The 12,801-nt window shown below is 43.4% G+C and overlaps 1 protein-coding gene across 14 annotated transcripts in view; it reads left to right on the top strand.

Moving 5' to 3' along the window:
* Positions 1-12,801, top strand: part of ITSN2 (intersectin 2) — a 196,167-nt gene that overhangs the window by 122,638 nt on the left and 60,728 nt on the right. For all 14 annotated transcript variants that reach the window (XM_084821842.1, XM_084821915.1, XM_084821797.1 and 11 more), the window contains one exon: positions 6,306-6,497. In XM_084821842.1, coding sequence (XP_084677968.1) covers positions 6,306-6,497 — 192 coding nt within the window. The remainder of the gene's footprint in view (positions 1-6,305; positions 6,498-12,801) is intronic.

The following is a 12,801-nucleotide window of genomic DNA, read 5'->3' as shown; positions in this document are numbered from 1 at the left end:
ATGCATTTGAATATAATGTATAGTTAGGCCATAAGTCCTAACTATACTGGAAACAAAGCCCTATGAAGAGAGACTGAAAGAACTGGGCATGTTTAGCCTTGAGAAGAGAAGACTGAGGGGAGATATGATAGCACTCTTCAAGTACTTGAAAGGTTGTCACAGAAAGGAAGGCCAGGATCTCTTCTTGATCATCCCAGAGTGCAGGACACGGAATAATGGGCTGAAGTGACAGGAAGCCAGATTCCAGCTGAACATCAGGAAAAACTTCCTGACTGTAAGAGCAATACGACAATGGAACCAGTTACCTGGGGAGGTGGTGGGCTCTCCCACACTGGAGGCCTTCAAGACGAGGCTGGACAGCCATTTGTCAGGGATGCTCTGACTTGGATTCCTGCATTGAGCAGGGGGTTGGACTCGATGGCCTTGTAGGCCCCTTCCAACCCTACTATTCTATGATTCTATAAGTCTGAGATTATTCTGTTATTTAGGGGTGGTTTTTTAATAACTTTTCCCTCCCCTCTTGATCACTGCATAAGTGACTGCAATTGGTGAATTACCTCACTGGCAGTGTTTTATTAATCCAAGAAAAACGCATCATAATTATTTCTCTAATCTGGGTTGTTTTGGGAGAATGACTACTTGAGTGAACTCAGCATATTAAATAATATAACTGAGATCCTGTTCTTCTGTCTCCAAGGTTGGGGTGAGGTTTTCACTCTTGTGGAAAGTAGCCACTGCTCATTCTAGATCACTCCAGGAGTTTACATGCATTCTTGTTTAGCATAAGTTCAGAGGGGGCCACAACCTTTTGGATGCTTTGGTTAGGTAACCAAAACTTGTGGTTGCCACGACTTTCCCCCCACTTGGAAAACAGAGGAAGAGTTTTAAGTCTTTGGAGATGAAAACTGAGCTTTGGAGTCACAACACAGTAGGCAATCTCCCACCACCCTCTTCAGCTCCAGGTTCAAGAGAAGGGCAGGGCTCACCATAGGGGGAAGGGAGGCTTACCATGGGAAACAAATTTGTAGATCCCTGCTGCTCAAGCTGTAAAAACACAGGAAAATATGGCAAAACATAGCTTTGGAGTGCTGTACTATTTAACCAATTAAAGTCACAGTACACTCTCTGGCAATTGGTCAGCACAGGGAAAATGCTGGCTTGAATGACCTGTGGACAGAAATGGGGTATGCCTCTAATAGTGCTCACACTGTGATAGAGGGCAAACTTTATTACCATGCAATGTATGCACATATATTTACATATGGCATGTACTGGGGCCAATGCTGTAGTCATGGCTGATGACCAATCATCATGAGCTCTAAGTGTATGTACAAAAGCTGTCACAATGGTTAGTGGAAGCTTTCTAGTATAAGGTCAGGACAATGGAGATGACCTTTGCAGTGTGGTGAGAAGCCTGGTACTGGTTCTAGTGAAAAGAAGTTCAGAGCTATCCTAGAAAACTTCAGTGCTCAACACAGTGACAACCCAGACTTTGTGATCTGGACAACTTTTATTGATAGACTTCATATGGGCTGCAAGGGATGGTAACTGCTCCTGGAGGCATTCACTGCCCTGCTACCTGGCCTACAAGCTATAATCATACTGTGACAAACTCACCTATTGATGATACCTCTCAGAGTTTATATTAACCAAATACCACACTGCCTTGACCTTGGATTACATAGAGCTAGCTCATCACAGAGGCTGAAGCCTTTATTTTATACACTTCCCCAACTCAGCTATTCCACCTCTTAGTCCTGTTATCTCCAGTTATCCTCTGAGAAACAATGCTTGCCTGGCTGCTTATCTGTCCTCAACATCAGAGCCCTTGCCTTTGTCTCCTTCCCCCATTTATATCTCCTTGGGGTCATGAAGTGTAAGATCGGGCCCCACCTCCTTCTGGAATGCGGTAATTGTCTTCAGGGGGTACAGCTTGAGGAGGGGACTAGGCGGAGCCCATAGAGGGAGCCCAGCCTCTGCAGGCCAAAGGTTGCCCACCGCTGGTTAGTGTTAGGGCCCAGCTTCAGTACTGCAGTGGGCCTTGTAGGTTATAGCCAGGATTTGATTAGAAGTAGCCTGGAAGGGCTTGGGCCTATTCAGTTTCTGGAATGTCAGAGTCTGTGTGAGGTTAACTCTGTCAGTGTTCTCAGAGCAAAGCCAGGAGGAGTCACCCAACTCCCTGTCCACCTGCTGGTCTGGCCTTGGCAGGCAGGGAGGCTGGAAGCTGTCTGTGAGAACCAGACAGAGGTGGGGTGGGGTTTGCAGAAGGGTCACTCAGTGAAGCGTCCCTGCTGGAGGGCTGAGCAGTGCTGCCCTGTTTAGACAGGGACCTTGCTGAAAGGCTAAAGGCCCTTGTCTGTCAAGGGATCTGGAGGGAGTGTCCTACAGTCACACCTTCCCTTTTAAGCTCATGCAAAGGTGAAGAGCCTTTGCTAGGAACATCTCATCTTCATTGCCCAAAGCCTTCTCTGTTTGGATCCATCATCGTGTGGGCTTTTGGAGGCACTCTGCACGTGGACTGGAACTTTGGATTGTTAAGGACTTGCCATGAAAAGTACTGTGAGGCTTTTCATAGACTTGAACTCTTGTTGCTGTGGATTGTGTGTCTGTGTTTGTAGTCAGCATTTAATCTACAACTTTTCGACTTCCCTCTGCCAGAACTCATGCAGCGTGGAGTTGCCAGTGAGAAAGTGGTGGCCTGGAACTCCTTGCGTGTGTGTGTATGCCCTTCCCTTGATCTTGATGGGCCTTGACCATGTAGCCTGGAGTTATCAACAAAAGATTCAAAGTTGGACTCTCTATGGGTGTGGGTTGTTCAGGCCTTTCAAGAAGTTATCCCTTGATTGCCTGATAGGTCATTCCAGGAATCATTCCCTTTCCATGTCCAGGATTGGAACCCCGTGAAAGGGTTGTCTGGGTTAGGTACCCAGGAATCCAGAGTACCTTCCCTTGTGTTCAAAACCATGGAGATGGCAACAGAGAAACCACATTGATTAGGATCTCAATCACAGTAGTAGTGTTTCGCTTTGGACTGTTCTGGAATTACATAGAGCCTATAGCTACTGACCATCCAGTATATGACTTCTGAAGAGTGTAACCATTAATGTTTTGCTGTGGGATTCCCTGCGGTAAAGAAATCTCACTGACTTGGGTGTCCGGTGCAGATTGCCTGAGTGTGTGTGCTGGGGGGATCGAGAAACCTGACAGTTAGGCCATCTGGTTCAATTCCCTGCTCAAAACAGGAGATCTACAACTAGAGCATCCCCAATAGATGGCTTTCCAGACCGTGCTTAAAGAACTCTGCAAAGGTCATGCCCTGTACAGTTAACTGGTTCCATTGTCAAACTGCTGTTACTGATAAAATGTTTTCCCCAAGGTTCAGCTGAAATCTACCCTACTGTAACTTAAGTCCGTTAGTTCTTGTCCTGACCTCTTGTCCCAGAGGTCTTGTCCTGACCTCTGGGAGAGCAACAGAGAACAAGCCTTTGCCCTCATTTGTGGGACAGCCCTTCAGATATGTCCCCTCTTTTCCATGGTAAATGAGCTTTCCTCATAGTATGTGTTTTCCATAGTGCTGACTATCTGCATTGCCCCTCTTGAATGCATTCAGATTTTTCTACATCCTCTAAGTGCGGCACCCAGAACTGGACATAGTACTTCTGATGAGGTCTGACTAGTTCAGAATAAAATAGTACTATTGCCATTACTACTTGTGACTTGGAAATGATGGCTCTATTAATGCAGCCTAAAATTTCATTAGCCTTTTTGATGCTTCATCACACTGCTGATCATTTTCATATATACCATTGCCAGATTCATTTATGTCTGTTAAATATTACAAGTCACAGGCATGGGAAAGTTGAGCAAAAATAGGCTAGCAGTTCTTAAGGGGAAAACTGGTCAGTAAAAAAGAAAATTTTACTCAAAGCTAGGTCTGAAGCCTCTCTTTTAAACAATAGAAAAATATTAAAGGTTTAGTGTTGTAAAGCTGAAGAGAAGTTTAGAGACAGTTCTTTACAAGTAGAAACCCACAACAAAACATTGCATGTATCTGCAACTTCTGTTCAGGGCTCTGTTTGTGGGTGGGGGGAAGAGTTGTGTTATAAAGAGCTAAAGGGCTCAGGCTGGCTGCTAGCAGCTGGGAGGTTTCTGAGGAATGGGAAAGTTGTCTCCTTTTTCCTTTCCTCCTGCTTGAAACCTCGCTACGTAGTGTAGGAAAGGCAAGCTCACAGCACATCCACCAAACGGTAATCTCCTCTCCTCTCCTCTCCTCTCCTCTCCTCTCCTCTCCTCTCCTCTCCTCTCCTCTCCTCTCCTCTCCTCTATAATATTATAAGCTATTAGGGACTTGAGCAGGGCAAATTCTTCCTGCCCTGTTTTCCTACCCCCACTTTTTTCCTTTGAAAAATAAAATAACAACAAATAAAAAGCAAGTTGCGGCAAATATAAATGTAAGACATATGAATACAGACAAAAGGAATAATTTCCTAAAATTCCATATAAACAGCAACACCACAGAAGATGTTTAAAATTTAGAAATACATTAAACTAGATCTAACCAAGCTGTTTGGTGATCTGTTATTGACCCTGAATCCATTATGTACATTATTATCACAGGGGACCATTCTTCCCTTAATAATACTTGGGAAAGTAACAGCTTATCAAAGATCTGTGTTGACATTTTTAAAAGTTAACTCCATCACTTTATAAAGCTGCTCTTTTTTTTTTTTTAGTGCAGATTGGAGGAAGTGGATAGGTGCACTTTCCACTACCTAGTATAGGCCTTTCTTACTACTACAATTAAATTTAGCACCTATCCATAATATTTCTCAGGAATAACATGTTTCACAAGAGTAAACAAACATTATTTTGGGTCAAGTAACAGCTGGACATTGAACATCTCTGATACTCTTTTAACTATTGTCCTCCAAAAATGGTTGGCTTTTTGACATACCTACTACATATAGAAAATGTTAGTCTTCTCCTTATGACAAACCCAACAGTATCCCATGCCTTATTTATATATGCTTGAAATTCTCCAGGTTCCTTTTTGTGTTGCTTTTTTCAACTGATCACCTCAGCATTCCATAGGTCCTGGAACCCCCTGAGAACACTGGACTACTTTGAAAAGTATTTCTTTTAATTTACAAACTTGTATACTTCAGCATACCTTGGGAGTTCGTGTGTCCAGAAACAGCTAGCTTATTTGAATAGTCCCTTTTTACTTGCACAGGACCACCAAAGTTCAGTATTTATTCTGAAATATTTCTATACTGCCTGTCATGTAAAATATATTCATAAAACATAAATGCCAAGTGGAATAAAAACGTTTTCACCATGTGCAACAGAGTCAGCAAATGTTTTCTTTCCTAGGGGAGGGTGTTCCAGAGAGTGGGCACCACCATGGAAAAGGCCCTTTTTTGTTTGTCTCCAGATGGCCATCTGCAAGATGTTTGCAACTGTTTGGCAGATCTATATGAAAGGAGGCATTGTCTCAGGTGTCCTGGTCCCGAGTTGTTTGGGGCTTTATAGGTCAATATCAAAACTTGAAACCTGGCCCAGTAGCAAATTGGCAAGCCAGTGCAGTTCTTTCAACTGTGTTGTTATATGGCTAGGAACATCACATAACACCTTTGCCACTGCATTCTGCAAGAGTTGCAGATTCCGGACCACGCATAAGGACTACTCCACATAGAGTGCATTACAGTAGTCAAGATGTGAGGTATCAGAGGGAATGAGTGAAGTCCTGCAATAAAATGTGGAAAGTTGAGCATTTTCCAGTTCCCTGCACTTTTTCTTCCTTACTGGTCATGGCTGCTAGGGAAGCTGATGTACCTGTCTGTCACTTCTGGGCATAAGCAGTCCTGTGGGAGGCAGTGTGATGTTTACCAACTTCTGAAAAAGATGGAAGGAGATTCCCAGTTTTGCTACTCGTGCAGCATGTCTGTGTGGAGAAACTGAAGTTCATTATTGTTCTGTTGTATTTAAAATGTAGGCTGGGACTGTAACATCTCTTTCTGCGATGATAAAGATTATAGCTTTCCTGTGTTTAAAAAATACCTATAAAACCATAAGTGACCAATCCCTCCATGACAAGATCATCCCTTGCTACAGCAAGCTGTCTCCCTTCATCCATTAGAGGAGGCTGACAACTGGGATTGTGGGGGGTGGGGTGCTTTTGAAGTAGAAATAAAGCACTTTACTTTTTCTGCCTCTGGAAACGCCCTATAATTTTGAAACAATACTTAGTATCTTTGCTCCTGCTGAACAATGACGCTTGTCGTGTGGATTTCCTTTTCTTCTAGTGTGCCAAGTGATTGCGATGTATGACTACATGGCGAACAATGAAGATGAACTCAGTTTCTCTAAGGGACAGCTTATTAATGTACTGAACAAAGAAGAAATGGATTGGTGGCAAGGAGAAATCAATGGCATCTCAGGTCTCTTTCCTTCAAACTATGTGAAGATGACCACAGACTCTGATCCAAGTCGACAGTGTAAGTGAAACTAATTTAAGGCAATGATTGACTTTCTCAGCTTGTGTGTTTTAGTTCAGTATAAAGAGCATCATTATTCCTGCTGTTCGTTATTCAGTCACAAACAGTTAACTCAAACAGTTTTCCAGTGTTCTCTTCAGCAAAAATTCAGACCATGATTGCAACTATGAGGCTAAAAATAATGTCTAAAATGGTTCACAGTAGTCACAGAACTTTGTTCATGAAAATGCAACTGGTTCTACTGTTGAACCTCAGTGCTCTTCCAGGATATGGAAAATATTTCCCAAACTCTCAAAGTTAATCACTCTCAAATATCAACAATTGAGGCAGTTTAATGCACATAAATGAAAGGTGCACAATCTTTTCTGCCCCAAAGGCAACATTGGATATCTGCTCAGGTGGTGGGGGCCACACATGTGTACAAACACACATATATGCAGACATATTAACTAACAGCTCACTCACACTTCACACCTCACCTCTCTCTCACGCACACGCACGCACACACACACTGCTTGCACACTGTATTGCCCCGGCCGTGGGCTTTGAACTCTTAGGTTAAAAGTGCCAAGATAGTGATAAATTAGACTCAGGTTTACTTCCAAGGAGATACTTTATTGAGTACAATCAGCACACAGGCATACCCAGTGGTTGGATCAGACAGCTTCTCTGAACCCAGAGCCATGGGGTACAATGGGTTTTATACCATACATGTTAGCAATGAGGCACCATGACAGCAGCAAGTGCCCCCTAGCGTTCATTCCCAGCATAGACTAACAGCACTTGGTTCTCAGCACAGCCATCTGTAGCTTTAAGGTAAACAAACTTCATTTCCCAGGCACATCTTGATTAGATACTCTACTCATTATTATGTAATGTGCTAGGCTGCGCTATCGGCCCTTTGACTCATCTTCACATGCTCAGAGGCTTACTAGCAAGGGAATTGCACTGATAATAAGCAAGGCATTATGGATCTCTAGGCCCCTCTAACACTACAGGTGACTTGGTTATGCTCCTGGGGCCAATACACACACATACCACTCACTCACTCAAATCCAACTCCTGCCCAAGAGCATTTCAGAGGCCTCACAACTTTTTTGATCAGGTAAAAAACAGTATGCCTCTCAGAATCCTCAAATCACTCACTAGCTATCCAGAAGTCCTGGCTCCTAACCCTTCTCCTTCCTCTAATCCACTCTCTTCCTGAAGGATCCTGACATCCCACACTCTGGTATATGGGACCCTTATAGAAAAAAAAACCCTGAAAATAAAGAGCAAAAAATGCTCTAGGCAAAGGCTCTGTGGTTCCTGCCATAGAAGCCTAATTTCTAGGGTATCTTATGAAGTAGGCAGAAGCCTCCAAGCACTACTTCCTAGGATGTTCTGGAATGCTCTAGAAGGGAGGCCTTTATAGCAGGGACCATAGATCCCATTGCTAGAGTGTTTTTTCTTTTGTTGTTGTTGTTTTTCTGGGGGCCTGGGGACTGCCAGATAGGGCTGGGGGAGGGTCTGCCTGCAGGCTGCACTTTTTGTACCCCTAACCTAAGCACTTTAGGGAATACTTTCCAAGTTAGTTTTTAGATAAGGGAATGATTTCTGGGAACTTTGCTGTCACTCCTGAAGTAGCATGGAAAGCCCAAATATGTAAATGTTATCCATTACATTTTTGGCCATTCACTTCTAGCACTGAGATTTGTATTAGTTCCTATGTTGTGGCAGTTGTTATATTGCTAGCATTACATATTTATTCACATGAGTCCACAGTCTTTCTTGTGCTTTCAGCAGCTGTGGCTGGACAAATACTACTTGTTCCTTTTTTGGCCTCAAACTATGGTGTATCTAGAATTCATACATATTACATTATCGAGAAGGAGGTTGTGAGCTCTTTCATTTTGTCTAATCTGGTTTTATATGTGATTTGTTTTGGCCAGAAGACAGAATTCCACATAGTCATATGGTTTCCAATTAGTGCTGTGCTCTTTCTTTTAGGCAAAGCAATAATAAATAATAGTCTGACTTTCCTGGCTATGGTTAGATGTGGATTACTGCCTCCTTTCCTTTTTTAATGTTGAATTAGTTTTAGAACTTACACGTCAGACGTTTCACCCTTGTGCCCTCCACATGGGATTGAAAAACAAGTCGCTACTCAAGTAGTGGGTGACCAGCCAGATGGGCGATTAATAAATTTAATAATAAAAAAATAATAAATAAGTAGCAAGATGCTCTTGAACAGTTGGAGTTAGCAGTTCTATGCACATGTTACTCACTTGAATATGGTAAGCATAGCTAAAGGGGCAGTGGGGCTATGCATTTAGTCCAGCCCTCAAAGTCATGCTGCTTGTCTCATTTCTGCCATGTTTGGCATAACATCTGAGGCGGAGTGGGGGGGTCTGCTGTATTTGGGAGGCTCTGGTGTGATTTAGAACCCTTCCTAATCAAGTACAGGAGGCCAGCCGGCCTCAGAATTATGGCAGAGCTATACACATGGCCCTGCTTCCTCTCTTGCTGTGCTTGCCCTATTCATCTCCTGTATGGGAATGCAGGTTTGGTCAAAATGGACAATGTGAAAAAATAAAGTCAAAGCTCAAAAATCACAAACCTGATTTTAGCCTGTTTCCAGACAATATTACTCAAGAAGATGCTGAATTGCAGTTGCTGATGAAGCAAAGGTACATATTAAAGAATCAAAAGGCCAATTACATTGTGGGTTCTCTGTCTTTCGATGACTCTTATAAAGTACCTTTTCACTTTACCTCTTAGCACTTATGACTGCTATTTATACCATTTCCTGTCAGTCACAGCCTCCATGTGGAGTGTGCATTTGGGGAAAAATGAAAATTTTCCCAGTCGTCAAGGCCAGTCAAACTAGCATATGGGGAAGGACAAACCCACAAAATAAGGAGTGATATATGTTTCTCCTATAGTGGTTGAGGGTATACTTGAGCAGGTTGTACCTCCCACTCACTCCAGTAGGCAGGGCTATGCAAATTATACTGATCCATTCCATCCATCCTGTGGAAGAAAGGCCCTCCCGGTTCTGGTCCTGTCTTGGTCTGAGGCAAAGGGCTTTTGATGGAGCTCCGTCATTTTTCTGAAGTCAGCCTTTTCCTTTTTCATCTCCCCTGGATTAGTCAGGGCTGGAAGGAGGTTGGAGAAAAGAAAAGAAAAAGTGCATGAGTTATGAGCATTTTGATCGAGACTGCAAGCAGTGTGAAGCAGCAGTATGTTCCTGATGGGGAATTTCAAGCCTGATGGAAGAGGACTTAACTATCTGAGGAAGAGTTTTGCAGCTGGATCTATGGCAGAGAAATTAATCTCCCAATGGGCAGGCCAAAAGAAAGGAGCAAAGGCCACCCAACACAATGGAACTACCTTCTGGAGGACTATTGAGCAAACCAGTGCCCCTGATAACAACTCAGATGGTGTTTTGACATGGCAGGGCAGGGCAATCATTTGAGACTCATGCCTTGCTAGGTCCTCCCAGCAGTACAATGAGGAAATCCATCTGGATGAGCAGGTAAGTCTCTTTGGTTGACTTTTCATTCTCCCCCATCATTCCCATCACCACCCATCACCTGCATCACTACCTTTCCTCTATGGGAGGGAGGCTGCAACAGTTTCACCAAGAATGGCCAGTATGTTCAGTGGGTTATTTGGGCAATAGTGGGAAGGATCTCTTAAGTTTTCCTCACAATTATTTCCTTGTGTCTCCAAGGTCAAGGAAGCAAGAGGAACATCTGTTGGTGTGCCAGGCCATACACGACCTGCTGGAGATCTAGGCAATTGAGGTGGTGCCATGGCATGAGTGATACTTAGGAACTTACTCCATCTTCTTCATCATCCAAGAAGATTAGGGACTGGAGGGCAATTCTCAGCTGGAAATGCCTGAATCAGTTCATGAGGAGAAACAAATGGAAATTTGCATGGAAATGCTGAAAACCATAATGGAAAGACTCCATCAAGGGGACTTTCTGTCCAATAAATCTCATATAGATGTTTCCAATTCATCCAGTTCACCTGGGGTTTCTGAGATTTGCTTATGAAGGGAATTGCTATCACTACAGGTTCTTCTCTTCAGGCTCTCATATGCCCCATGTGCATTCACCATAATGATGATAACATTTGTGGCATATCGAAGACTCCAGGGGATTCATTATATCCCTGTTCAGATAAACTATCAATCCACTCTTGAAAGCAGGGCCTCCAGGATGTCCAAGGAGCTCTCCACTGTATGGATTGGCATGGGAGCTTACTGAGTCCTCCTGTACAGAGGCTGCAACGTCTTGAGGCTCTCCTAGGCACATGCAGAAACATCAGCTCTCTTCTCCAAGGGAGAAAAGAGAAGATCACCAAGGAAGTCAGGCCGGTGCTGGGCTTCACAGTGTAGGACATGATGCAGTTGGCTCAATTGCCAGGATCAGTGATAGCAGCCTAAGGGCTTGGCATCAGTCTTAGCCTCTACAATGGTTCCTTCAGTCCTGGCAGCTCAAGAAAGCTGAACCTTCCAGTAAAGGTTCCAATCAGCATAAAGACATAACTCAGGTGGTGGCTTTCAGATGCCTTGTCCAAAGGGGTGCCAGTTTGAGACCTGCACTTGATACAAGTAAGAACAGACACAAGTCTGACAGGATGGGATTCTCATTGCAAGGAATTAGTGACACTGAACAGATGGTCCCATTTGTATCAACTGGCTGAAATTATGGGTGATCAGTTTGGCTGGCTTGAAGTTCTTGCCCAGACTGGTGGGATAGCATGTCCTGGTCTGCATTAACAACACAACAGCAGAGGCACATGTGAATCACCAGAACTCCCCAAGATCTCTGTCAGAGGAATCCTTTTTTCTGTTCTACTGTGCCAGAGGAGCATCTAGCATCCATGTCAGCAGAACATGCGTGAGAAGTCTTCAAGACACAGACCAAGGAGAGTGCAGCCTGAATCTTCAAGTCTTCATGTATGTCACCAGTAGAGCAGTTTGAATCCTCAGTCAACTTGAAGACGCGCCATTAACATTAACACCGTTACCAGATTTCAGTGTGAGTGAGCCAAAGCAACAGTTGCCCTCACTGCAACCTGGCATTTCTGCCGACAGCTCTTCTCGCCAGAGTTTTCTGGAATATCAGGTCAGAAAAGGCAGGAGTCATTCTGGAGCCAAGGCAAGCTTCGCTTTCTGATTTGATACTGCTATCTCAGAAACCTCCATGGCAACATCATCCGATGGCCAATCTGCTGAGCTCACCATCTGGACCTGGCTAGCTTACAGCTCTCTGCATAGGGACTGAGCAGTTACTGGTAGAAAGTAAGGAGTATGAGCAGAAGGTCTTAGATTCAGTCAAGGTCTCCAGAAGAGAATGACTACATGAAAAGGGTTTGTTAATGTTGTAGGAGAAAGGCATGTCTGTATTGTTGGCCAACATCAGGTGCGCTGGCATTTTCCAGTCTGGCTTAGATCCACGTCTTCAGCCAAATATTCTTCAGTGCCACACAGATGCTCTGCTAGCAGCCTTGCAGAACACAAATAGACCTATTTCTTCCCATCCTTGATCTGAACCAGTTTTTAAGAGGCACTGTACACAGTCTTCCAATTGGGGAGTTGAACAAGGTTCTGTGTGCTTTAACCAAACCACCATTTGAACCTCACAGGAAGGTGTCACTGAAGGTTCTTCAGTGAATGAATGAAGTTCATGAAGGTTTCATGGCAGGTTCTCTTTCTTGCTGCAATCACACCTCCATTCGGGGTCTCATAGCTGGGCAATCTGTCAGTTCATAAGGAATGCTGCTTAATCTATCAAGACAGAGTGGTCCTCGGAAGAAATCTAGATTTTTTGCTGAAGGTCAACTGTTTTCATTTGACACAGGAATTGATCCTTCCTTCCATTTAGGTGTACCACAGACTACCACTAAAGAGTTTGTCAAGTTCTGTGATATTCTGTGTCACTAAAGAGTTTGTCAAGTTCTACCTTAAGGAAGAAGGTTCCCAAAACTACTGTTTACTCATGTAGGTCAATCACACAAATACTAATAATGCAATTTACAATATATAGTTCATAGTCCCAAAGCTATCCAATGTAATTAATAGTACTGAACCATGGTAACTTAAGTAGGCATGAAAGAGGGAGGTGGTCACTTCTTGACACTTCCGACTTCTCCTAGTGGACCAGATTCTTGTTTTTAGTAAGTAGTTTATATTGATTTTTTTAACAAATAAAATATTGTTAAATGATGAGACAATCTGGGAATACGTTGACAACCATCTGTCATCAATATCCTATATTACAGTACAGAAATTGCCTGTATTACAGTACAG

The sequence above is a fragment of the Heloderma suspectum genome, chromosome 1 (assembly GCF_057233095.1).
Source record: "Heloderma suspectum isolate Gila_16-S chromosome 1, 16-S_ref, whole genome shotgun sequence".
NCBI lineage: Eukaryota > Metazoa > Chordata > Lepidosauria > Squamata > Helodermatidae > Heloderma > Heloderma suspectum.
Note: the sequence above shows the minus strand (reverse complement) of the source record. Positions and strands in the feature narration are given on the sequence as shown.